Source organism: Scleropages formosus, chromosome 6, assembly GCF_900964775.1.
Source record: "Scleropages formosus chromosome 6, fSclFor1.1, whole genome shotgun sequence".
In the NCBI taxonomy this organism is placed as follows: domain Eukaryota; kingdom Metazoa; phylum Chordata; class Actinopteri; order Osteoglossiformes; family Osteoglossidae; genus Scleropages; species Scleropages formosus.
Genome location: NC_041811.1, coordinates 18,845,682 through 18,871,435, shown reverse-complemented (window position 1 = coordinate 18,871,435; position 25,754 = coordinate 18,845,682). Strand labels below are relative to the sequence as shown.

Here is a 25,754-nt window from a genome sequence, read left to right as displayed (position 1 = left end):
ACCAAGCTTAGTTTTAATAAAACCAGTCTGACCAGGTTTAATGATTTTTGGAGAATAGTGTCCAGCCTATGCCCCAGTTCTGGTTACAGCTTTAAAATCCATGTTAAGCAAAGCAACAGGTGAAAAGGGGAGACATTCTAATGGGTTAGTGTTATTTCTTTCTTTAAAATTAGACATACTGGGACCATGTTCCAAGATTCCAAAATATAACCCTCTTCCCAGTGTTTTTAAATGGTGGCATTAGTAGAGGATATATCACAGGTCAGAAAATCTTATTGAATCCTACAGGGAAACCATCAAGAGATGGAGTTTTTCCCAAAGGACCTGAGTGGAGGTTTTCAGAGATACTCAGGAGTAAATAGGGAATTTAAAAAAGTTGAGTCAACAAACTTCTGACATTAAAAAAATGTGTTCTAAAACTTTTGGGAAGTGCTACACATACTGGCAAATAACTATCAGTAGAACACAGCTCATTCTTCCTTTCAGTCAACATGCAGTATCTAAGCATCTGAAAGATTCACCTGACATGATGATTATTTTGCCAGTTAACCTTATGTACATATCTTAAAAATTCTTACCTTCTAATACAGGATGCGAGTAATTGAAAGTCTCCTCTATCCTCCTCTTGCTGCTCGTGAATGGCAAGTTTTCCTCCATGCACAGCCCAAAGCCATCCAGCCTTTTCCTCCTATTGTTTCCATGTGAGTGGCTATCCTGAGAAGGCTGCAGTCTTTCAAACAGACCAGAGGATAAATTTTGTCTGACTTGCAAACTCTCAGAGTGCCGGTATGTATCATGCATTGACTGCCCTGGTTCTCGAAGGAAGCTCCAGCGGTGTGAGTCAGACATGGACAACGTGGAAAGGGTATTTGCTTCAAAGATGTTTCTAGAACTTTTTGACAGAGTGTCAGTGGCCTGCAAATTCTGGTGGTTTACTTTTTGTTTAGGTAATTTATGTTCTTTCTCTGACATTCCAAGCGTTTCACTTATAAGGCTGAGACAAGCAGGTTTCTTCACTCTTCTGAAGAGCCCATCCAAGTCTTCCCTGTGAGAAGTCGAGAGCTGGTCCTCGTTATGTTTGTGCTTGTGTTTGTGTTTGTGTTTATGGAGTCGAATGCCACCTTTGGGAACCACTAACAATTGCTGGACACTTTCCATTCTAGAAGAGGACAGCTGATGGCATCCAAGTCTGCTTTTGTGTTTGCCAGTGCTGGTCATTTTTACATGAGTTCCAGAATGGAAATGGGGCGCTGGAGTGCTTGGCCTTGAAAAAGGGGAGGCTGTTGCCCCAATGTTATGAGAAATATATAAGGGTGCGGGATATTGACTATAATAGCCCAGGTTCATCATACCTGTAGCAATAGGCATTGAGGTATAAGGCATTGCATAAGGTGCATAGAAATTGCCACTGGGAACAGGGTAGCCAAACCCTTGGAACAAAGGAGTTTTTGTTATGGGCTCTTTGCTTTTGCCTGGCCTACCACAACGCTTTTTAGACTTTACATCGAAACTTCTACGAAGATGATGTAGTGGATCGTAAGGGAAATATGGCACAGGGTAGTAGTGGTCATATTGGATTCTGAAAGCCCCAGGATATAAATTCTCACGGTAATAGTTAAAGCTGTGATGAGAAATGCGTAACAGCGGGAACTTGCCAAGAAGTTCCTCAAAATCAGCTTGAAACTGGAAATCGCTACACCTATGGAGACCCTTGCGTTTGCGCCAGTGCTTTTGTTTTTTCACATTCTCAGAAGCAAGGACAGTTTCTACGGTAACTCCAGTGCTATGCTTTTGCCAATGCCCTCTCCTGTTTTTGCTGGTGGCTTCTAGTGCAACAACTTCAGAAGGTTCAAGGCTGCAAAAATCAAAGGAATATCTCCTTCGTGATATGGATCCTTTCTCAGCTTGGTCTGATGTGCTATTGTTATCAGTGCCAATTCCACTGTCGCTAGGGATTGTCTCTTCACTGTGGGACTCACTGACAGGAGACAATGTAATCTCTTTGAGAGAGACTGCCTCAGAGAGATGAGCAGGTGAGTTGGTCAGAAGTTGAGGCAGAGAATGCTTCCAGTTATTGCTCTTTGAGGTTTTCCTGAGCAATCCACTGGCTGACTGAAAATTTACCATTGTCCTCAGCTCTTGAATGTTGGTCTCTGTGTCAAAAAGAAATGATGAACGGCCTGATCCACCAGTTTCAACACCTTGGGCAGGAAGTGACTGGGTAGTTTTGGGAGATTGTTGAACGTGGGACCACATTTTAGAAGGCACTACTGGGTTTTCAAATTGACAATCAATAGGTTTCTTCTTCTTGGGTTTTTCCTGCTCTTTAGGGACCTGAATCTCAGGTTTTGGTTTTCTACCTCTCTTTTTACCAATATAAATAGTACCTCGCTTACTTATATTGATTTGCTTACCCAGACGGGCCTCAATCGTTGAAGCCACTGTGGAAATGGCATTTGACATAGGAGCCATAGACTTTAAAAACAGATTGCTGTTACGACATGACAAAATTTCATTTAAGGCATGTTTCATCTTAATTTTTGTCTTGTTTGAAGCACTTCTGCTCAGTTCACCAACCTTCAGTTGACTCAGCTGCTGAGTCTCAGATATATTAGCATTAGCCAGCTTCACTAATTTAGCCAAACTCTGCTTTTTCCTTCTTTTCTTCAGCATGCATGGTAATTCAGGAGGACTTATGGGACTGTTTAAAGTGCCCTCGTGAATGGTCTCTACTGTAAGTAATGGTTGCTTTTTTGGCCGTCCACGTCTCTTTTTCACTGGAGTGAAGACTGTCAGACTATCAGTGTTGGTATAGAGTGGGCTGGAAGGGGTTATAGGATAAGCTGAGGGATGCTCTGGAACATCCGTGTAGCTGGAGTTTTTCATTTTCCAAGCCGCCCACCGTTCCTTAGCCTTTGGTTTGCATGGTTTTGCGTCTGTCTGCTTGTCTGAAGCTGTTATTCTTCTCAAACTCCCCATACTTGTTTTTCTAAATCCGTCTGCATCTCTGTCTGTCATATTAGCCACTTTCACAGCAGATTTTGGTTCATGTTTGCGATTGTCTACCACCTGTGCTGTTCCTGGCTCAAATTTCTTTGGGGCGTTCGACTCTTTATTAGTTTTTGCAGTCACTTCAGAACCCTCTGTAGAGACTGGATGTTGTTGCTTTTTCCCAGAATGCCTTTTTGACTCCTCTGTCTGAAGAGGAGCATGTGCTAACTGAACCATCTTTTTCTCTGTGGTTTTCACAGCACTCTTGGTCTCCCCTGAAGGAAGTTTGGTTTTGTCAGACTCACCGACTCCTTTGTCTTTACTATCTTGAATAGAAGGGACTCCTTCAGAGACATTTTTCACAATTTTTCCTTTCTGGACATCAGAATTACAGTTTAGCAGATTTCTTGTAGAGTCTTTTCGCCCATATTTCCTCTTGAGGTTTCCAAACACTTGTTCAGTAACCCCCCTAAAGTCTTTATTCATAGGAGAAAGCATCACTGCAGTGCTGTCTGCATGAGTTGCCCGTGGCATGCTTGCAACAGAAGTCCCAGTGACCTGGCAAGAAATTCCAGAAACACTAGAACCTGAAGGTGGGATGCTAGTGACTTTCTTTTGCTGTGATTTAGTAGGGAGGTTTGGCAGATCATGGAGAGTGTTTCCAGCTTCACTGATCCTTGTCATGAGTTCAGAACCAGGTCTGTTTTCTAAAGATGAAACCATTTTTGCTACGGTTTTCGTGCCATGAACCTGAGAGCTGTGCTCATTTTTGTCTAAATGATTGCCATCCATCTACAGAGAAACAGAAAAAAGGAAATAAAACTTTTAAATTCAGTTATACAATACTATTAAGACTATCCAGCTTTATATGGGGTTTAACACTGAAGTAAACTTTTCATTGAAAAAAGTTAAAAACACTGCATGAACTAAACTTTCATTTCATAAATATAATCAGTATGGATAAAGTAGTTTGCAGGATGTCCTGCAAGTTGACAAATACTTACCAGATAAATGAAAACATACCCAAATTACATAATTTTGATGTCATATAAAATACGATACATCTACCTACAGTACATACACTAGAAGTGGTTTGACTGACTAAGGAAGCCCTTGAAGTTACACTTATCTTATATACTTAACACAACTATCAGACATACACAGTTTTTTTAAGGTTAAAATGTTGAAGCTCAAACTACATCTTTAGGAGGGAGAGGCTAGGGAAATGACAACGTTTGGACAAAGAAGTACAAATTGTATTAATTAGAAGTTAAAAGATGAGCATTCCTGTTTTCCAAGCCAGCAGTTAAAGACCAGACTGAAGTCAGTTTTTGTTTGTTGGATCCCTTATTTCACAGCTTCATAGCTAACTGTAACGGATAAACCCCTTTGAACTCCTCAAGTTTATGGTTTTTACTTGGTTACAGTTTCAGTATCTTCTGAAAGCCTTTATGGTTACTGTGATTCCACATCCCTCAGAAAATGAATTACATAAGCATATTCATCTGTCACTGGATAAGTCCTCAGAAACATCTCTTTTTACAGCCTATATAAAAACATTTTTATATAACAGCAATTAAAAAACTAGAAAGTATAACACTGGCAATATATTCACTGAACATAGCATATCTGTCTTTGGGTTTCTAAATGCTAATACTTAAGGCGATGAAATCAAGTACATTCTCAAAACAGTGAGAAATAAAACATCCAACATCTGAAAAACATTACAAATGAAAGTCAGACCCACAGTTCAAAATAAAATCCAAAAATCTTAATAGTTCAAGAAAATGATTGCTGCAGCATATTAAAAATCCAACATACCGTTGGCAAATACAATAATCAAGCATAATTGTCAGATTTACAAGATTTTTTTTATTCAAACAGAAACACAAAAATGCTGGCGAGAGAAGCATAGGAAGTACAGCATATTTTTTTAATCAGCCAAGGTGACATGTTACTACAGAATCCTTTTTGAGGTTCATGAACTCAAAATTAGAGGTATTAAAAATATCAAGCTGAAATACTGGGTTATACCAGCCACAACAAAATCCTAATTCCTTCTAGACACATTTCCTGCAGTTCTTTGTTGTAAACCTAGTTCTAATTTGCCCAAGAGCAGGCCTGATGCATGTTCCATCACCAATCCTCTATATTCAAATAAGACCACACATGTACGTTAACCCACCCACTTTTGTAAAATCACAGCAAACGAGTCCTCTGTGCTTTTGCAGCACTCGTCTCTATCCTCTTGAAAGTAATTACTGGATTAGCAGCCTGTCTCCACACTGCTCCCTCTCTTCCCCATCTCTCTCCCCCCGTTCACTGTGTGTAACAACTCATTACACCTCCCCCTCAAAGCAATCATCTGGCAGGGCATTCTATCTGCAGTGCAAAGCCTGTAGATAGAACACCCTATGCTGCAGCAAAACAAAAAAAAAAAAATCCCAGCAAGCTCAGTGTAGAGATCAGGGCAGGTTAGTAGAACCTCACAGGAGGGAAGGTGTGTGTGTGTCTGCACTCACTGAATCTACCTTCTAGTTCTCTATACAAGTTGCAATCAGTGACCTTCAGTCTAAAAGGCTTTTAAGACGACACTTAAAAAATGCGTTAAATAGAGACTGCCCCACCATATTCCTGCTCTTTTCATTTTGGCTAAGAATTGAGTCCCAGTTCTTAAATTCAATATACTCATCCCTCATATAATGGAGTCCCATACAATGAAGAATAGTTATAAAGGCAATATTCTATACAGCACTAGTATATATGGAAATATATACATCCACCCCACAAAAATTTAACAAATTCAGTACAAGAGCATTTTTGCCCAATATGTGTCCATTATCCTACTATAAATGTGTATTGTGGGAACTTGAAAAAGATGCAAACAACTGTGCCAACACACAACTATGCACTAAACCCCATACAGGTGATTCTAGAGAGCACAAGACAACTGCCATCCCAGGTTACTGGTTTAGCAAAGACTTTCAACATAACACCTGCAACAAAGAAAATATGGCATAACACAAAAACTATGTGCAAATTATGCTAATTGTAAGACATCACATCCAATCACACTGACAATCTCAGGCAATCACAACTATTGATTAATGTTAATCTAATATACAGAACTGAAACACCAGATTAATTATTATTATTATTACTAGTAGTAGAAATTCATTTAGCTGATGCTTTTCACCAAAGTGACTCGCGGTATTAAGCTACTTACAATTATTTAACCATTTATACATAGGAAGGTGCGTGACCTCGGGAATGAGGCCGGAGAGCGTGTCACCAGCCACTATTTCTGTACATAATACAAATAAAACACAAGTTTCACTTACACTTTGATTCCTTCCTCAGTCTTACTCTCAGAAAAACAATGATTTAAGTGACTGAGTTAATAGTTATGGGTTTAAAGGCCTGGGTTTGAATCCCACCTCCTGCACCTACCTTGAATTAATACAGTAGAAATTTCCCAGCTCAGGGAAGGTTTAAACAAGCAGTGATGTTCCTCCTCCTTTTTTGCTACCTTGGTCATGCGCACATAGTCACACATCCCACAATCAAATACACAGGTTTAATAACATGAATACCATTACTTTAATGTAAATAAAGCCTTAATCTCACATTCAAATAGAAACCATCTAAAGTCAAATATTTGTAACACTACACACAGCACCTTTAACATCAGTGTTTTGCAGAGTCACATACAGTGGTTTTCAGAACTTACATTTCTGTTTATTGTACCAATCACACCACTGCACTTTATTACAATGTTTTTACTTTAGTAGTTATTATAAACTGTACTGCAGCAGTATTAGTATATATGTTGTCCTCTATGTCACACCGTGGTCCAGGAGAAATGCTATTTCACTCCAATGTATGTTCTAAACATATTGTGTAAGTGACAATAAAGCTGACTTTGACTTTATTTCTTTATATCATAAACAACTATAGGTGACCCATTCTTCCTCTAGGAACCAATTTTTTTTGACAATGCTTGTTCAATCGCATTACAACAGGAATTATTAACAAGATCCCTAATGGGGTGTTTTTTCCAATGTAGAGAAAAAAACCTGCCTGTGATTCCTAAGGAAATACAATTTATAATTATGTTTACTTTTGCCTTTTATCCAGTTTATTGCTAATACAGTCTGTCTGCCTGTTTCATGCTGCTTTACTCAATGTGTTTGTTCTGTAACCAAGGGTTACAAATAGCAAGTGGTATGTTCAGCCAACTTTTCCCTATTCTGCCTGCATCTGAAAAGATTTTAATATCCATAGCAAAGAATTATTTCCTATCTGGACTCGCTCATCCTAAGAGCAAGAATGGTGCGCTATGCCTTCTTCTTATGCCTTCCACCTCTCCCGGGGCACAGGCCGCCAACAAGGGTTCTTCAGCTGAGGTGTCATGAAGGTTCCTTGTTTCTGTAGGTGGCAAGGTTTTTACGTCCATGCCGGAGCTAATGGTCTGCTATGCTGCTCCTGTAATTAACTAGCATGCAAATACAGAGAGCTAGGCTTGTCTTTCTTTAAGGTCAAATGTTCCCCAGAGTATCCCACATGTGCCCAATCTTTTGGATGCATTAGACAGCAAATTTATCAGAAACGAGCTCATGCGGTGTAAATCACAATGTGCGCGGTGCATAAAGTACCCTCAACCGGAGCACTCAGAGTGTACCCAGGGCAAAGTAGAGATGACAGCTTAATAATGGGAATAAAGCCAGTTGATGAAGGTCACATTTTATCTTTGTCAATCCTTTCTCAAGCATTTTTCAACGAAAACATCGGCTGTGCTTATTTTTCCAGTAGGAAATGGAATTACTTGTAAAGAGTCAAATGCTCATTTGTATTTTCTGTCTGATGGAGATGGAGTCATTCATAAAGTGTCCATTAAGAAAGTTAAAGGTGATTCTAGATCATTTATGTAATATTTTTCAGGGAAACTAATTGTTCTGGAAAATGATAGAACACTAAACCTCATAAATATCAAACAGCAATAGCAAAATATACAGCAATATCCAAAATTTGCTATATATTATCAAGTATTAAAAAACACTAATAAATTACACATCCTCTGAATTGAACATTATGTAGTTTCAGAAGAGGAATCACTTTGTTCCTCTTATTTCCGGGAAGAGACTGAAATCATTTGCTGAGGAGGTGCTACATCTTCAATTCTTTTTGACCATTGTGTATTAATACAAAAACTATACAGGGATCCCTTATTTTACGAACCCTTGCTATCCAAAATGTCGGTACAACGCCTCCTGGCTTTTAATACCCAATTTTTGATTAACAGAATGAAAAAGTAGTATAACAAAGTTTATCCAAAGGAGAAATGCATTAATATACTGGCATTAGTACTATGTTCATTGCAGTCTACTGTATAAGAAAAACACAATTAGTTTCCAAAATGCACTGCCTAGAAACATATCTATTCGTTGCCTCATTAACTTTTTGATAATCATGAAGTGATTCACATGTCTGCATCCAGATCTCTCCATCTGTTGGTGTGTTAGGAATGTGAGAGCGTTGAATTTTAGGAAGTACAGGAAATTGCACAGAAGTGTGCGTCAGCCATATTCAGTGTGTTATTTACATTTATTAATTTAAAGAACGCTTCCATCCAAAGTAACTTACAGTGTTAATTTACCTACAACTATTTACCCATTTATGTACCTAGATAACTTTACAGGAATATTTCAGGGCAAGTACCTTGCTCAACGGTACTACAACAGTTAAGAAGATTCAAACCTTACCTTCCGGTCCAAAAGCAGCAGCTCTAACCACTACGATAGCACTCTAACTGTGGAACTAATGTCCGCAGTTGCTGAAAGTTTCTGTGAGTTGGACAAAAAAATAGCATCAGCTGCCCTTACATGAAATGCTTGGGCAGACAGGAGAGCCATTAGCAGGACAAGCTTTATAGTTTTATATCAAGCCAAACTATGATGGGTTGATAATTACTGTAATGGCATCAGGGGAGTTGTAGCTCTCCCACAGTGCAGTGTTCTGGCTGTGTGTACATTGTTGAATAGGCAATGGTTTTGTATTTACATTACATTTATTTATTTAGCTGACGCTTTTCTTAAAAGCAACTTACAACATTAAGCTGCTTATAGTTGTTAACCCATTTATACAGCTGGGCAATTTTTACCAAAGCAATTCAGGGCAAGTACCTTGCTCAAGTGTACTACATCCGGAGGTAAAATTCAAACCTGCAACCTTTGGGTCCAAAGGCAGCAGTTCTAACCACTACACTATAAGGTGCCCCACATGTGCGGAGTTTTGGAAGAATTACTGGCCCTGGTGTGTCAGAGCTTAGTCTTAGATTTTGTGCTCACTCAGTACTGCAGTTTAACCCTGCTGCAACAAGATAAAGCTTGTTTTCTTACTTTTCTTAGTCTCAAGCCCACCAACAGCACAGTGAACACTGAATGTTCTATCATATAGATGTTTTGCAATATTTCAGTGATATTTGGGAACCCACATTTGGGGTTTTGGATGGGCTGGGAACACATTATTCAATTTCCCATTTAAAATAATGAAAAATAGGCTCTCGGCATCAAAAATTCCACATATTCAGCATTTTCTAAAATTGATTAGTGTTCTAAATTGAGGGATACCTGTATATGGTATACATAAAATTTTGTAACATAGTGCATCAAATTTCCAATAGAACAATCTGTATGCTAGATATGTTACTTCTGCAGCACAACTAACAAAGCACAGTACAAACATACTGACATATCAACAAGATCATTATAACAAAGCACCAAGGAACAAACATATCAACCAGAAACTAACCAGAAAGGACTGACATGAATTTTGTCCACTAAGTCCAAAATCTGTCAAATGCAGTTCTGTTAAATTGAGGATTTACTGTATATTCATTCTTTTAACATTGCATCCACCTCATTCTGAAGGTATTCTATTAGCTTAAGAGGTGGGACTGCGCAGGCTTTTGGAATAAAGACACAGACATATTTAATTTGTGGAACCATCCTGAGCTGATCTGGGACATGGCACGGTACTCTGCTGGAAGAATCAGTTTGAGAGACTAGTGTGGCCATGCAGGGATGAACCTGCTCAACAACGTTTTGGCACTTTGTGGTATTTAAACAATGTTCAGGTACTTAAAAGGAAACTAATGTACGTCAAAAAATTGTTCCATATACCATTACACTACCTCCACCTTTGTACAACTTGCATCAGACAGAATGGTCTATGGATTAATTCTTGGCCGATTTCTAACCTTGCCATCATCCATCCATCCATTTTCAATAACCGCTTATCCTGGTCAGAGTCAAGGTGGTCTGCAGCCTATCCCAGAATCACTGGGTACAAGGCTGCAGCAGAAGCAGTTTCACCAAGAAAACTTTTGACATCCTTGAGGATAAATGCATTGTAAAAAGTGGGCCAAATATATACTCTACTCCCATTAAAAACTGAAATTGTAATTAGTTCTTGTTTGTGGGCAGTTAAGCAGAAATGCTGTAGGAACAACTTGCCACTTCCCTTATATATAAATATCACGGAAAAAGGTTTATAAATGCTGGCAGCATTGGGCCTCATGGAGGATGCTACTCTCATTCCTATCAACAATCCTGCTGTTGCCACAGTATCTCACAACTAAAGGGCATAAATCATTTAAACCTCAGCCATCAAACGGGAGGAAAAAGAATGATTTACTTTGTAAACTGTCAGCTTACTGTTGAGATGCATATTGTGGCTGTACAATGCAGCTGTTGTGAAACAATGGAGCCATTCAACTGAACCATAAACAATTTAATTTGGAGAAATAACCAAGTAATTAAAAACACATCGCTCATGAAAGACATACAGAACAAAGATTCACACTGCAGCGGAATTAAAACCAATGCTCCGTAACGAAAAGCTTCCAACTGTGGAGCTCCTGGCAAAGCTGGTTTAAGAAATGTCCTCAGCAAGCTGTGTTTCTTGAGCATGTAACCTCTCCTTTTGGTACCTTTTGCCTTACCCGCTGTGACAACCTGTGCATTTTCTCTAATTCAACAACATCAATAATTTTCTTGTCAGTCCAGTTTGTTGTAAGACAGACAGATAAAGGGAGCAACACGCAAAGGGCAAGCCTCAATTTCCAAAATCGAATTGCACGAAGGAAACATACTGAACCCACCAGAAACATGCAGAATTGACACAAATTAAATATGGGTCCAGATCTGATCCTGAAGTCCTGCAGCTATGAAGTGAAAATGTTACTAGAATGCAGACTTCAGAGTCAACTGCTTTTTGGAAAAAGAAATAAAAAAAAAAACTGCATCACACCCACCACAACAGCTGCACTCCCCTTATTTAAGAACCCATGTTTTTTCTAAGTTTATTTATTTTTATTCTATATTGCCAAATTCACAGTGCACTCTTACCTTCATTCACAACTTGTCCTTGTCAGAGTTGTGTTGGAGCCTATCCCGGAATCACGCGGCACTATGCTACAATCAGTACACCCTGAACAGGACACCACACCATCACAGGGTAGCAACACATTGCTAGAAAACTGCAATTACATAAATGAGAATTTAGATTAAGGGAAAGGTTAAATAAAACTCACAATTCAATTAAATTTACATCAGTCCAAATAGATCCTCAATCAAATCCAAGAAGCTTAACATCTACAAGCACAAGGATTCCAGCACTGTAATCCAATTATGGTAATTCTTGTGACTTTAAATGAAGCTGAACAAACTGTTGACTCAATGTGGTTTTGCCCAGAGGGCCAAAAGGTCAGGTGTCACTCAAGCACAAACATCAGCACTTATGCTACTTTCAGCCATCTGCCTGAGAAAGAAAAAGGCTGTGTAACAGCTTCAGATTGTGACGTGATTAAATCCAAAGGATATGCATTGTTAGACATTTCCATCAACCAACACATCAGGAAAAAATAATGACTGAAATTTAAAAAAAGAAAATCAGTTGAAAAACAAAGTAACTTAGATGCATTTCTTATAACCAAGTCTTCTGAAAACAACCTAATAATACAGGTGTCATATACTCTCACACTTAAGAGCACCAGGCGAGAATACATAGGACCATGAGTTACAGAGCTATATAGGTTAACGTGATATACTAGTCCTATTGCCTCTGTAACTTTGTGTATTTTGCTATTACACTAGCAAGGTCAACAAGGCCACGATCATGGAAGTTGCTATGTAACTCTGCTTCACATAAAAATTCTATATAATTTCACATTAAGAAATTCTTCACAGAACTATTTAAATACATACAGGAAATTAATGATACCAAAAAGAATTTTACTCTACTCTGACATGATACAGATGATCTTAGAAAGAAAAAAAAAAAAATGCAAGATGCAAAACTACATTTAAACTGTATGTTTATGAAAATCCACTTAAAACCCTGCCCATTCCTGCACAGATGGAGACAATGAAGAGATGCACATGGTACATATTGTGACCATCAGTCTGTGTCTGGGTCTTGGCCCAGTCAGTGGCAGGGAGAGCCCAGGCAGAGGTGTACTGGGGGCCAAGGCAGACAACCAACTGTCGAGAACCAGGCAAGTCAGAGAATATGCAGTAGATCCACGCACAAAGACCACAGAAAGCACAGAGCATCCTGGTCACTCTGGAAGTCTTTCCCACACAGAGAAGCGCATCAGCAAGGTCACTATTTTGGCATCATTGCATTCAGTCTTTGACTAATTGTGCATTACTATTTACTATTCAGCCGTGTCAGATTTTCACTTAAAAATACTGGCCATTAATGAAGGATCATCTTTGAAATCCACATATGGAAGACAGCTACATTAGGTCATTGTGAAAGGCAAGCCAACTTAGCTGAAGGGGTCTGTTTTCTATGGGGCAGGGAGTGTAGTACTTAGTGCTGCTGCCTTGCACTCTAAAAACACAGGTTCAAATCCCAGCTGCCAATGCAGTACCCCTCAGTGAGGTACTTGGCTTGATAGAGTAAAAATTACCCAGCAGTGTTAGTAGGTAAATAACTAGGTATTACTGTAAGTGTTTAAACCTAATGGACCAAGTCACTTTGGAGAAAAGAGTAAATGGAAAAAATAATAGGAATGACTGATTCTTGAGCAGGCTTTGTGGGCATAAAATATATTCACCTAAATTAATGATACAAATGATATTTATTCTAGTGGAAAACATTTTTACTTATGTTTTATTGCAAAGGTTACTTTAAGGTGTATATTTAGAATTTATGAGCATTTAAGAAACAAATACAAGTTGTCATCTACTAAACAACACAAAAAGAAAGCTTTTCATAAAATCATGACATTCATTGCATTTCTGATGAAAACCTTTCAAGACAACTCGAGTTCCACTTCCATCACACAGACAAAAAACAAACAATGCTTTTCTGTTGTTTTTTGTAATGGATTTTAATAAACTACCTCATGATGTAGTCCTATTTCTTTGGTCCCTGTTTGTAGATCTGGGCAGAAGTCCAGAAGCACTTCAACACAAAGGGAACCCCCGGACAAGCCAGTGACAACCCCCACCACCAAAGTAAGTAATGTGACCCTTACAGTTTTGTTGGCTCATTTTGTAGGCTCCATTTGCACCCCCCCAAAAAAAACTAAAATGCACCCCATGCAGTCCCACAACCCTATTTACTGTAACATTCCCTCTGAGTACACCCCCTTCCCTGTGGGAAACACACTCTGGAAGACCAAACCCATGGAATCATACAGTGGTGCCAACGGTCTCCTCTCTGATCTCCTCTGCTTTTGTGTGACTGGCTGTCAGCACCAGCATAAACAAACAAGGACAAAACAATATGTGTCCTCTCCTGTACAACTGCTACCAGAAGGCAAAGAGATTGGATGATGAAAGGGGTAGAATTCTCGTTATGCTTAGCTGGTATGGTCAGATAAACTACAAATGTAAGTCACACAGAGTTATATGTAAGAAGTGTGAGAACACCTCTCAGGAGATTCCTGTTGAATAGAGAGCCCCCTCATGATTTTCAGTGGAGACAACTTTGAAATATCTCTGGCAAAGACCTCAAAAGTAAGCAAAGATCATTAACACATAGTACATATAGACTTTAGTGGCCATGTACATGTGCACATGAAAAGATTTTAAAGCATTGGATGATTCACATGCATCTAACATAACAGAACAACAGGAGAGCAAAAATTTGGTCCTCCATTTGTGGCGAAGAACCTACTATTGAAGTATCAGAAATACTTCCACTTCCTACCAGCACCTGAACTGTCAGCCTGAGCAAACAGATTAGGAGATATTGTAAAACAACTGTGATTTTCAGTTCAAAATGTCTCACATTACATAGATTTCTAGAAGATTAAATAGTTTTTAAACAAAATATGTAAAGCGTTTAACAGCACAATACAAAATAGAAAATGTCTAGTTTTTTTTATCCACAACTATGCCTAAGTTGGACAGTACAAGATAATAGATAGCTTGGATGTTTTGGGTGTAAAGCATGCATAGCATGGTCTTAAATCGGTCTAATAGATAGTTTGTAGACTGGAAGACTGGCAATCAGCTTAGAGACAAAATACACATTTCTTTCTATAAACAAAGAAAGAATTCATTTTAAAAATAAATTAATTTAATCCTTAGGGGAAACCACTAATAGGTGAGTCACTAACAATATGTAAACAAAGACTATGACATCAAAGATTCTAAAACAAATATTTTAAAACAGAAATTATTCATTTCCAGCAGAAATTAATAAATAAAATAAAATAAAGCTTTTCATTAGCCTAAGGTAATCTATGGAAAGTTGGACATCCTATAAAAGAAAACCTTGATACCTGACTCAATTTAAATCATGGCTAGGCCACAGTATATGCCACACAACAGTGGAAGAATAAGATGCAGAATGCATTATGAGAAATACCGGAACAGAAGTAGCATATTGACATGCTCAAATTGAAGGCAGCTACATGCCATGTTAAAGTTAACAAGAAAACCATGTTTGTTACTTTCAAATACAACAGAGCAAAAATGACAGACATCTCCTGGTTTTTGAAAATATTAAATTATGCTTTTTAAAATATTGAAATTCTTATCAAAATACCCAGAAGCACGATGCATAAAGACTGTAATGACCCGCGTTACTAAGGAGAGTCATGTTTGAGTGGGAAAAGCCGTTTATTGTAAATAGCTGGGAATTGTGGGAAAGATGTAAAATAGCTGTTCGACCACTGTGGGGCCGGAAAGGGATATTAAGGAAGTGAGTATCTGTCGGGCAGTATGAGAAGGTTAATAAAAGCTTGAAAAAGGCTAAAAAGGCTGGAAGGTTGGCTTGAGGTTCAGGTCCTTGAGGAAAAGGGGTCCTCGGAATGAGCATCATTTCCACTGGTGCGTGCTGAGACTTCTTGCTTTGTGCTGCTGTTCCAATAAACATTCATAATGAACACTGTCTGCCCGTCCTTCGTTGCCATATCCAAACGTAAAACAGACTGTTCTAACACAGTATTTTTGTAGCAAGACATTCAGAATTTAACGGGAAGTTGAACACAATGTTGGATTGAGATATTTGTTAGATAAGACATTACGCCAAATTTTAAATGTGATGGCCTACTCTTAGTTCTATAAATGCTCAGAGCAAAGTAATTTTGGGCATAAAGAAAAAAAAGGAAAAGACAGAAAATCCAATTGCCACAAGCCATCATTTCTGCACAATAAACAGATACTGTTGAAAGCAATTCCATCCCAATGAAGTTGTTTTTCACTTCTAGGGAGATTATTTCTGATACACAGGAACACTGCTTTGAACAATTTCAGAAAGAAAATCTTCATGTAATGTTTTATTTACACACATACTGTATATGGACATATATTGAAATTTCAAAATTTGATGTCTACATCTGTGATTAGAAATGTTACACATGCACACAGTTGATTGAAAGATTATTAACTATGTAAAGCTCTTTACACTCATTATTAAAAGGATGACTAAAGGAGCAGATAAACAGAATAGTGAAAATGTGTGTGTGTGTGTGTGTGTGTGTAGTCTTGAAGGTTCAGCTTTAACCAACTCATCAGTGACCAAGGACCATGCAAAAATATAACACAGAGCCAAGATCAGTATCTAGTAGCTTGTAGTCTTTAGTCACCTTTAGTTGCTCATAACAGAGTTTCAGTAACACATTAGATATTCTTAGAATTTGAGCATTTTTATTTTGCTAGGTGCTGGAAGTACAAAAAAAGAAAATTTTGTCTTGCAGAACCCATGTACAATAATTTTATTTAAAAATTAAAGTGCTGAATCCAGAATGCGAGTTTCTATACTGTCCACACCATAATGGGCCAGGCTTTAATAATAAAAAAAAAAAGAATATGTAAAAGAGATGCAAATTAGTTTTATTCATAAACTCACGCAGCATAATTTGATAATGACTTTAATGGACCCTATAACAATCCATAATGTTGTTTGGGGTCACCATCAACCGTTGCAGGAAAACAAATGGCTTTTGATAAATAATCTAAATATGGTACGAGTCACCTACTGCTACCTAGCAACACCGAGGTAATTTACTTTTAATAAAATGAATGTGAACAGCTCAAATGAGAGCAGCTCCTATTCTTTTAAGTACTACAGAACATTAAAAACTCCAGGTCTGAAATGGCAAAACAGATCTGTCATTGCTCCCCAATGAGGGCAAGACCTCTTGTGAATGTCTTTCTTGTAGAATCGCAGCATCTGTCCCCTTCACTAACACCATCAACAACAAAAGCACCCAACATACACCAACCTCCACCACGACCTCCAGAAATGGTCCTGCGTTAAGCAGGTTCCCAGTATACCTACTGTCCCTTTACCCTTTTGCCACCATTTGGCCAGCCAGTTCAGCCAAAAAAGCAGAGAGGCTCAGATGCAGCGACACCTCCCATCTGCTCTGTTCCAGACTCCAAAACCGTTACAGCACAAAGGCTGCATTTAACCCCATCTTGCTGCATGTTTACTGAACCTGTTCTTCTCCATGAGTGCTAACTGACAAGCCTGTTAGGATGGACAGAACTGGACTGTCTTCTTCAGTGAGACTCAGAGCTATGACTAGCTAAGCCAAACTCACTGAATATGCAAGCCTTCAGTATGGTGAAAAGTGCAGTAAACAAACAAAACAACCCACAGTAAAACGTGCGACAAATAATAGAAATCAAAATAACTGTAAATTTCATAATTGAACAATTGGTTTTTATGATTTGTCACTTACTACTGGTTAATTTGAAAAAAACTGTAAAGACGCAACAACCTAAGGATGAATTTAAACTGCATGTTACAAGATATGACTAAAACAAGTCACAAGCTAGTGGCAGAGGACTGCTAGTAATTCTATAATACTTAATTGTATCTACGGGAGGAGGTATGCATCATACAGGTTTTTTCTTAATTTATCAAATTCCCTGCTAAATTCTAACAAAACTAATATACTGTAATTATCACACATTCTGATTACAGAAACAATAAAATGTACTGCTAGTACTTATTACATTCATAGATTTATTTGTTATAGTTTTTTTATTGGCAAGCCAAACATTTTATTAAGGAAAAACAAAGTAATACAACCAACTCATCAAACATGACTACACGGGCTGGAAAAAAAATACTGACCTATTTTTTTTTAATCACATAATTGCTGTGGTTAAGAGCCAATGTCAAATTTCCTCACACCACAGAGCACACAGTGAATCAATGCACACTGGTGTTGAGGACAGCTGCTGACGCCAGCAATTCCCCTTCACTTCTGCAAGTAGGCATTTTTCTTCGAATTATATTAAATTACAGGGTCAGCCTATGGTGCTATGGTTCCGACCGTTCGTTCAGTCCCTGAACTCTCTGCAGTTGCCTTCATTTTAATAATATAAAAACAACTGTAATGTAAGATCACACTGCACATGATCAAAAAACTTGACTGGATGTGATGCTCTGGGAATAACACACAGGACTTATGAAGAATATTTGCAAACTGTTTACTATATTAAGACTGAAAAACAAAATTTTACATCCTAATACTTAATTTTGAAAATGAAATGTTTTCCAGAAAGCTCAGCAAAGCAGCAATAACACAAATGATAACCCTAATATGAAAAAATGCAGAGTTAAACACTGAATTTAATTGTTCTCAACCAATATCTTGGTTTAATTTTTTATGAACTGGAGTTTTGAAATGCTTTAGGACAGCCTGTAATGTCAATCAAACTAAAATATAACCATTTCATCCCAATGATTCATAGTTCAGAGAGATCATCTTTGCAAATCCCTAATAATGGAAACTGGTACATTTCCATTTCACCTTCCTTCCCAGCACTCTGGCCAAGATGCACTAGAGGGAAACAAAGAAGCTTACCATCTTCTTCTGTCTGGGTTTTTCCTCTTGCTTTCCTGCTTTGCTGCTCTTTGATTGCTTGTTCACCTTGTTTTCCCAGGGCTGTTTGATCGTAATGCGGATCTCTGGGGGGCATATGTAGTTCTCTAAGTTCTTGGGGGGCTTCTTGGCTCGCTTAGTGGTTTGTATCTTCAGCTTAAGGCTTCCTTCTGAGAAGTTTGCCTCCTTGATGGAGAACTCCTGTTCCTCTATCCCATCACCCTGCGACCACTTCCCATTACCTGGGTTTGAGTTGCGGTGAGGCCCACGGGGCGGTAGGAACTCATCACCCTCCCCAGGTTCAAAGTGTTTCCTAGCTATAGAGAGCCCCTTCTCTGGGGTGGGTTGTGCACCCCCCAGCTCCTTGGGAAGCACAGCTGGGGTGGCCTGACTTCGACCTGGGTGAAGTTCAACCTCACCTCCCTTGGGTCGGGCAGGGCACACCAGCTCTCTTTGTTCCATTGAAAACCTCAGGACTGGGTCTGGGATTTGACAGATTGACTTCACCTCTCAGTCGAGCAACTCAGAAGTCACAAACAATGACGTTTCAAATATCTTGCTTTACTATTGTGCCAGAAATCCGGAAATCACAAATCTGGCAAGCTGCAAATGAAAGAGAAAAGAAAAACTTTATTTCATTTGAAAACACCAAAATATTAAAAATAAATATGTATTACACATATTACAAACAGCAATAAAAATGAATATATTTAAATACTCTGCTCATTTAGATATTTGGCAAAACGAGAAAATGAAATCATCCATCCATTATACTGCTTTCAGCTTGCCAGGTACAAGTCTCTCACTTACTTTCAGTAACCTTGGACAACTGCAATCAGTGCTATTTATTTTAGCAGCAATACATATTTATGTGACTGGGTGTGCTATGGCATGCAACTTCAGTATACTCACCACTGCAAATTTCATTGTAAAATTAAATTATTTGGTTAAATATCACACCCAGTTTACACAATATGTCAGCATTCTCTACTTTGGCCAAAAGAACGTGGCACTGAAAGTTGCTTGATATACAAATGTGATATACAGTAATCCTGTATAGGCTACTAGCCTCAAAGAGCAAGAAATCCAAAGGGAAGTTAAAATAGCATCTCCAGAATCACAGACTAATAATGACAGTACAGTGTCTGAGGAGCTACGTGTGCCCAGAGTAACCGCGAATTCATTGGTACTGTTTGGTGATTATCAGATGGCATTGCCCAGATGATCCGCACAATGAGCTTTTAGAAAACCGGTAAAAACCAGATGTAATAAGCGGCAGCAGAGACCTCATGTCATTTTCTTAATCGGCTTTTGACTGTTTCAGGCAACATTTGCAAGTTGTGCTCCAGTAATAGCCCCTCATTTTAAATGCCAAACGCACTGCAAATCATAGACCGGTTATTCAGAAAACCAAGGCTCTAGCTGTTGCAGGAATTTAATAGGAAAGTATGCTAACGCACAAGTGGCAATATTCAAATTCAGGTCAGTGCTGCTGATCCGTTCTCACCAGCACCCATCTCTCAACCTCACACTGAACAAGGTTCATACTGCAAATAACTTATTAATGCTTTATGAACATGTACTAATGTATAATTGAAAATCGTATCACCCCATTGTTTGATAAGGCCTCATACAAATAAAAATTCATAAAATGTGGGTAATTGATCTTATTGTGTGACAAATGCTTTGCTGAAAAATGACACTTGAATGTATCGGGGTATGATCTGTACCAGTTTACACCATGCAATGTTTGATGAGACTGTTTATATAAAAGACCAGTCCCTTGAGTAGTGAAACAAATGGCCTTGAACACATTTACTGCTCGACTCTGTTGCATCTGAGAGGGAATTCTTCAGCATGCCAGGTCACAGTGAGACGATGGAGCTGCTAAACATGATTCCTTTTAAGGTTTTGAACAGGCAGGGTTGAGGAAAGCTGTGAATGAGTTCAGCTGAGATGCCACAGACTCATAGTGCTGGCAAAAAGCAAGTACCTTGACATCACAATGGCCTGCTTTGGTGAAAAGACCTTCTGCATTGCAATATACTGTATGTGAGGATATTAAGTGGGGGTGCGGTGGCGCAGTGGGTTGGACCACGGTCCTGCTTTCCGGTGGGTCTGGGGTTCGAGTCCCGCTTGGGGTGCCTTGCGACGGACTGGCGTCCCGTCCTGGGTGTGTCCCCTCTCCCTCTGTCCATTCTGAAAATGTGTGTGTGAGTATATTAAACACTAAGTCGGGTTGCTTGCTGTTAGTATTTCTGTTTTGTAAATAAACACTGAACTCGAATTAATCTGAATTTGAATCTCAAAGCGCACTATGAGTAACTAAAGAAAAGAAGTGAAACATACAAATTCCAAATTATGCAAAAAGACATATAACAGTAGTAACAAAAACTGAAGAAAATCTCAAAATCATAAAATGATTTTAAAAGTTTAACATTACTGACTGCATGTATGACACAAAATTGTATTATCACACATGATGTCTACAACCGCTTGTCCCAAGTGGTGTTACAGCAAACCAGAGCCTAATCCGGCAACACAGGGTGCAAAGCTGGCGGGGGAGGGTCATACCCCGTACAGGATGCCAGTCTGTCGCAGGGCACCCCAAGCAGGACTCAAACCCCAGACCCGCCAGAGAGAGGGCACAGGCCAAACCTGCTGTGCCACTGCACCCCCCTAAAACTGCATTACGCTGTGAGCAATTTAGCTCTGAACGCAAAAAAACTCCACTGATTCTTAAACTTCTCACTCCACAAGGCTTGAGATTAAATGAATCTGTCAACCCACTGACAGCAAAATATTGCCTTGGACTCCTTAAAATGTGTCTTGCAGAAATTCTTGGAAAACTCCCAATTTTTACAATGTACTTTTATGTTTCAGCAACAACTGGATTTCTCTCAGACAAGTGGCTAATGATGCTAATGATACAGCCTGCAGTAGCTAGGCAGCTAGCCAGTTAAATTTACAATGTTAACATATTGCACATTTCTGTTTTTTATTAAGTACAAAAACAGCATGGTATGAAGGGCTGAAATGTACAATTTTCTGCTGTTTTTATTGTTCAGTTTCTAACAACTGTTTTATGTCCCAGTCTTGGTGACCTACAATTTTTTTGCAGCACAACTCTTAATTTATAGTGATTTAGGTATTTGCTCAGTAAAACACATGGTTCAAATCCTACAGAAATCGTGATATTAACAACGTGGGTGGCACACTGGCACAGCAAGTAGCGCTGCTGTCTCATAGCGCCTGGCTGGTGCGAGAGGACATGGGTTTGATCCCCACTTGGTCTGTGTTGAGTTTTAGTGTTCTCCCCGTGTCTGCATGGGTTTACTCCCACAGTCCAAAGACATGCTGTTCAGGTTCCCCATAGTGTGTGAGGGACAGAGAGAGTGTGTGTGTGTTCCACTGGTGTATGATTGAGTGACCCACTGTAAGTAGTGTATCTAGCAGTGTAAGTCACCTTGCTGAATAAGGTATGTGGGCTGATAACACTACATAGAGTTCATTGGAAGTTGCTTTGGAGGAAAGTGCTAAACAAGTAAATGTAAACAAAGTTTTTTTTTTTTTTTTAAAATTGTGCCTAAACTGTTATAAGCATGTTTCTGCTAGTAGTATATTTTAAATAACTTCTCAAACTTGAGAAAAACTGAACAAATAAAAATGCCAGTAAATCAGTTAAATATTTCATTTACGACAAATAAAGAAAATAGTCAGTTCAGAGTTATTGTATTGAGTCTAACAGCACAGCAGTCAAGCAAATATTCTTATAACCTGAAGGTTGATCTAAACCCCATGCCCTACTATTGCCACAGTACCCTAGATCATGACACTTGAATTCTTCCAGTAGAAATACCCAGCTGTTCAAAGAAGTAAAATATTAAAAGTCACTATAATTAAAGGGATCAGCCCAGCAACAAATTAATAATAATGTAAACAGTTCCAAACATTCAGTCAATAATTCAATCAGGCATAAATAATTTAGCAGTAACACAAAAAACCAGTATGGACCAGGACTGAAAATCCCTGACATGTAATAGCTGACTGAGGTAGACATTGCACAATTTAGAAAAGTATTCCAATTGCTATAATGCATAAACGCATTTTTTAAAATACAATATGCCAATTCCATGATTAGTTAAATCTTGTATAAAAAAAGTTTTTGAACAAGTATAATAAAGTGTAACAAGTTTATAATTAAGTAATTAAGCCAGTTGTGATTAATACATAGCTGACAAGAATTTGTACCCTAAGGTTCTGCAGCCGTCTAGATCCAGAAGCAAATGTACTGTGTCAGTTTCAATGCATGCACTTTATCATACAGGTCACCTGAACACTTGCTTTACATTTACATTTATTTACTGAACAGATTATTTTATACAAAGTGGCTTAAAATGTTAAGCTACTCACAACGATTTGCCTATTTATACAGCTTGGTAACACTTACTGGAGAAATTCAAGTTAAGTCCCTTACTCAAGGGCCACTGCAGCAGAAGGGGGGATTCAAATCTGGGTTTCATGAGTTCAGAGCAGCCACTCTAACCAACACGCTACCTTCAAATTTGACATATGTTGTCTATAGTAAGTTTATGCATACAGTGCCTGAAAAAAGTAAATGCCAAATGTTATCTTATGATTTTCTATAAGACAGAACTGATTTCAATGGTACTGTTGGCCAGTTCACTAGGCAAATATCATAAAGTCCTAATCAGTAGATTCTAATGTCATCTACATGTAGCAGACACATTGTGTTGTTTTAAGGAAGCATGGCCAATCCCCACTAGCCTAACTTAACCATACTACCTCCTTCCTGAATCTTTGGTCCCCCCTAGTAAGTGCAATCAAACGAAACCCATGGGTAGCAGCAAAGTCATTCAAGTTGCACTTCCATAACTACCTTTTCTGAGAAAAACCTCAAAGGTTGCTCTGCAGTGACCTGGTTGCTAGGTAGCTCCTAGGACATGAACTGCCCGGGTGCCAACTCTGAGTTTATAAAAAAAGCAAACAAATGAAATAGTCAATGAAATTTTTTTTCCAATTTTTACAAGGCTAATAAAGCATCCTTCAGTTCTACATATAGCATGTAAACACTGTCTAATTAATTATACCTTACAAACTGCTTATTCATAACCTTTTAGAAACATTTCACTGTTAAAACCATAAAAATACAAATTTACAAAGTACTATTACTCAACACCATGTTAAATTCTATTGTCTGATTTAATTACACATTCAATTAAAATATTATTTCACTGTTAACCTGAATATCTAAATGTTCATTGTTTCTGTTTTTCGAAGACAAAATATTCACAGAGCAAAGGTGTTAAACGTTACATTTTGGGCTAATCAATGAACTGATCCATTTGAAATCATTTAATAAGAACTACATGGAAAATTACTGCAACAAAAACTTCATAAGCCCATGTTTGTTGTTTTTAATCATATAGCATCATTTTGGTTTATGCATGAATCTGACGGAAGCTGCTGGACCTTTACTTATCTCTCACCAAGCAATAACAACATTAAACAAAATGACTATCCCTGTTAACCTGATATCCCAATACAGTGCTGTGAAAAAGTATTTGCCCCATCCTGATTTCTTCTGTTTTTGTGTATATCTTACACTAAATCGTTTCAGAAATTAAAACAAAGTCTAACATAAAATATAGCCAACCTGAGGAAACACAAAATACAGTTTTTTAAATATTAATGTTATTTATTGAAGCAAAAAAGTTATCCAATACCAACTGGGCCAGTGTGAAAATGTATTTGCCCCATAGTAGATTTCCCCAAATCTATGAAACTGCACTTGTAACGTGGTTCAGCTGGACTAGACACAACCAGGCCTAATTACTGCCAGACCTGTTCAATCAAATCAACACTTAAATAGAACTTTTTCAACAGCATGAAGTTGGTTAAAAGGTCTTATTCAGTAACACGCTATGCCAAAGTTGAAAGAAATTCCAGAAATGAAGAGGAAGAAGGTGATTGAAATACTTCAGTCTCGGAAGGGTTACAAAGCTATTTCAAAGGCTTTGGGACTCCGAAGAACCACAGTGAGAGCCATTATCTCCAAATGGAACAAAAACTCAGCACAGTAGTGAACCTTCCCAGAAGTGGCCGACCTTCCAAAATTCCACCAAGAGCATAGCGAAGACTCATCCAGGAATTCACAAAAGCCAAGCATAACATTAAAGAAACTACAGGCTTCTCTTGCATCAATAAAGGTCACTGTTTGTGACTCCACTTTCAGAAAGACACTGACCAAAAATGGCATCCATGGAAGAGTGACAAAGCAAATAATCTAGAACATCATTAAAACTCATCTGAATTTTGCCCATACACACCTTGATAATCCTCAAACCTTTTGGGAGAATGTTCTGTGGATTGATGAGTTGAAAGTGAAACTGTTTGGAAGACAGAGGTCCCGTTACATCTGGCATAAACCAAACACTGAATTCTACAAAAAGAATATTATACTTAGGGTCAAGCATGGTGGTGGCAGTGTGATGGTGTGGGGATGCTTTCCTGCTTCAAGGCCTGAGCAACTTGCAATAGTTGAGGGAAATATGAATTCTGCTCTCAAATTCCTAAAGGAGAATGTCCAGTCTTCAGTCCGTAAGTTGAAACTCAAATGCAACTGGATTATGCAAAGAGATTGATCCAAAGCATAGGAGTAAGTCCACCTCTGACTGGCTCAAAAAAAAAAAAAAAAAGGCTAAATTAAAGTTTTTTACATGGGTAATCGGTGTTGGATAACTTTTTTGTTTCAATAAAAATTCAAAACTGTATTCTGTGTTTACTTAGGTTGTCTTTGTTTTATGCTGTATTTCATTTGAAGATCTAAAACTATTTAGTATGAGATATACACAAAAAGAAAAGAAATTGGGGGGGGGGGGGGGGGGGGGCAGCAAATACTTTTTCACAGCACTGTATGGTGCATAATTTGAAAGCACATGAAGAACTTCAAATTCTAAGTCCTGCCCCAATTACTCTTCTGGAAAAGTGCTGATAACCTCACTTACTATAAATTAAAAAGTATAAAAAGAGCAGGATTTTTTTTAAGTGAAAACATTGTTTATTAATAATATCTGATTACCTGTTGAATGATTCTACATGTCACAGGAACAGCACAAAAAAGGACTATACTCACACTTTCTCTGAAAGATCTGCATAGTTAGTAGCAGGCAGTTTAAAGGTTAAGAGCCCAGACACAAATATTGCCAGTTCAAGTGCCTGTAGGTACCAGAGTCTTCGAGCCTTCAGCATGCAATTAACTACAATGACTCAAGTTATGTACCAACTAAAAAAAATGGGCAAAACTGGGAACTGCTTTGGATAAAAATGTGAGCAAAAAGAACTATAATAAAACAACAATACTGTGTTAAGTTGCATTGAG

The 25,754-nt window shown here is 38.3% G+C and overlaps 1 protein-coding gene across 1 annotated transcript in view; it reads right to left on the bottom strand.

Moving 5' to 3' along the window:
* LOC108925105 (SET-binding protein-like) overlaps positions 1–25,754 on the bottom strand; it is a 36,011-nt gene that overhangs the window by 5,792 nt on the left and 4,465 nt on the right. The window contains exons 2-3 of the mRNA XM_018736860.2: positions 18,335–18,955; positions 579–3,783 (exon numbers count right to left, since the gene is read on the bottom strand). Of these exons, the coding sequence (XP_018592376.1) occupies positions 579–3,783; positions 18,335–18,814 (3,685 nt within the window). The 5' untranslated portion in view covers positions 18,815–18,955. The remainder of the gene's footprint in view (positions 1–578; positions 3,784–18,334; positions 18,956–25,754) is intronic.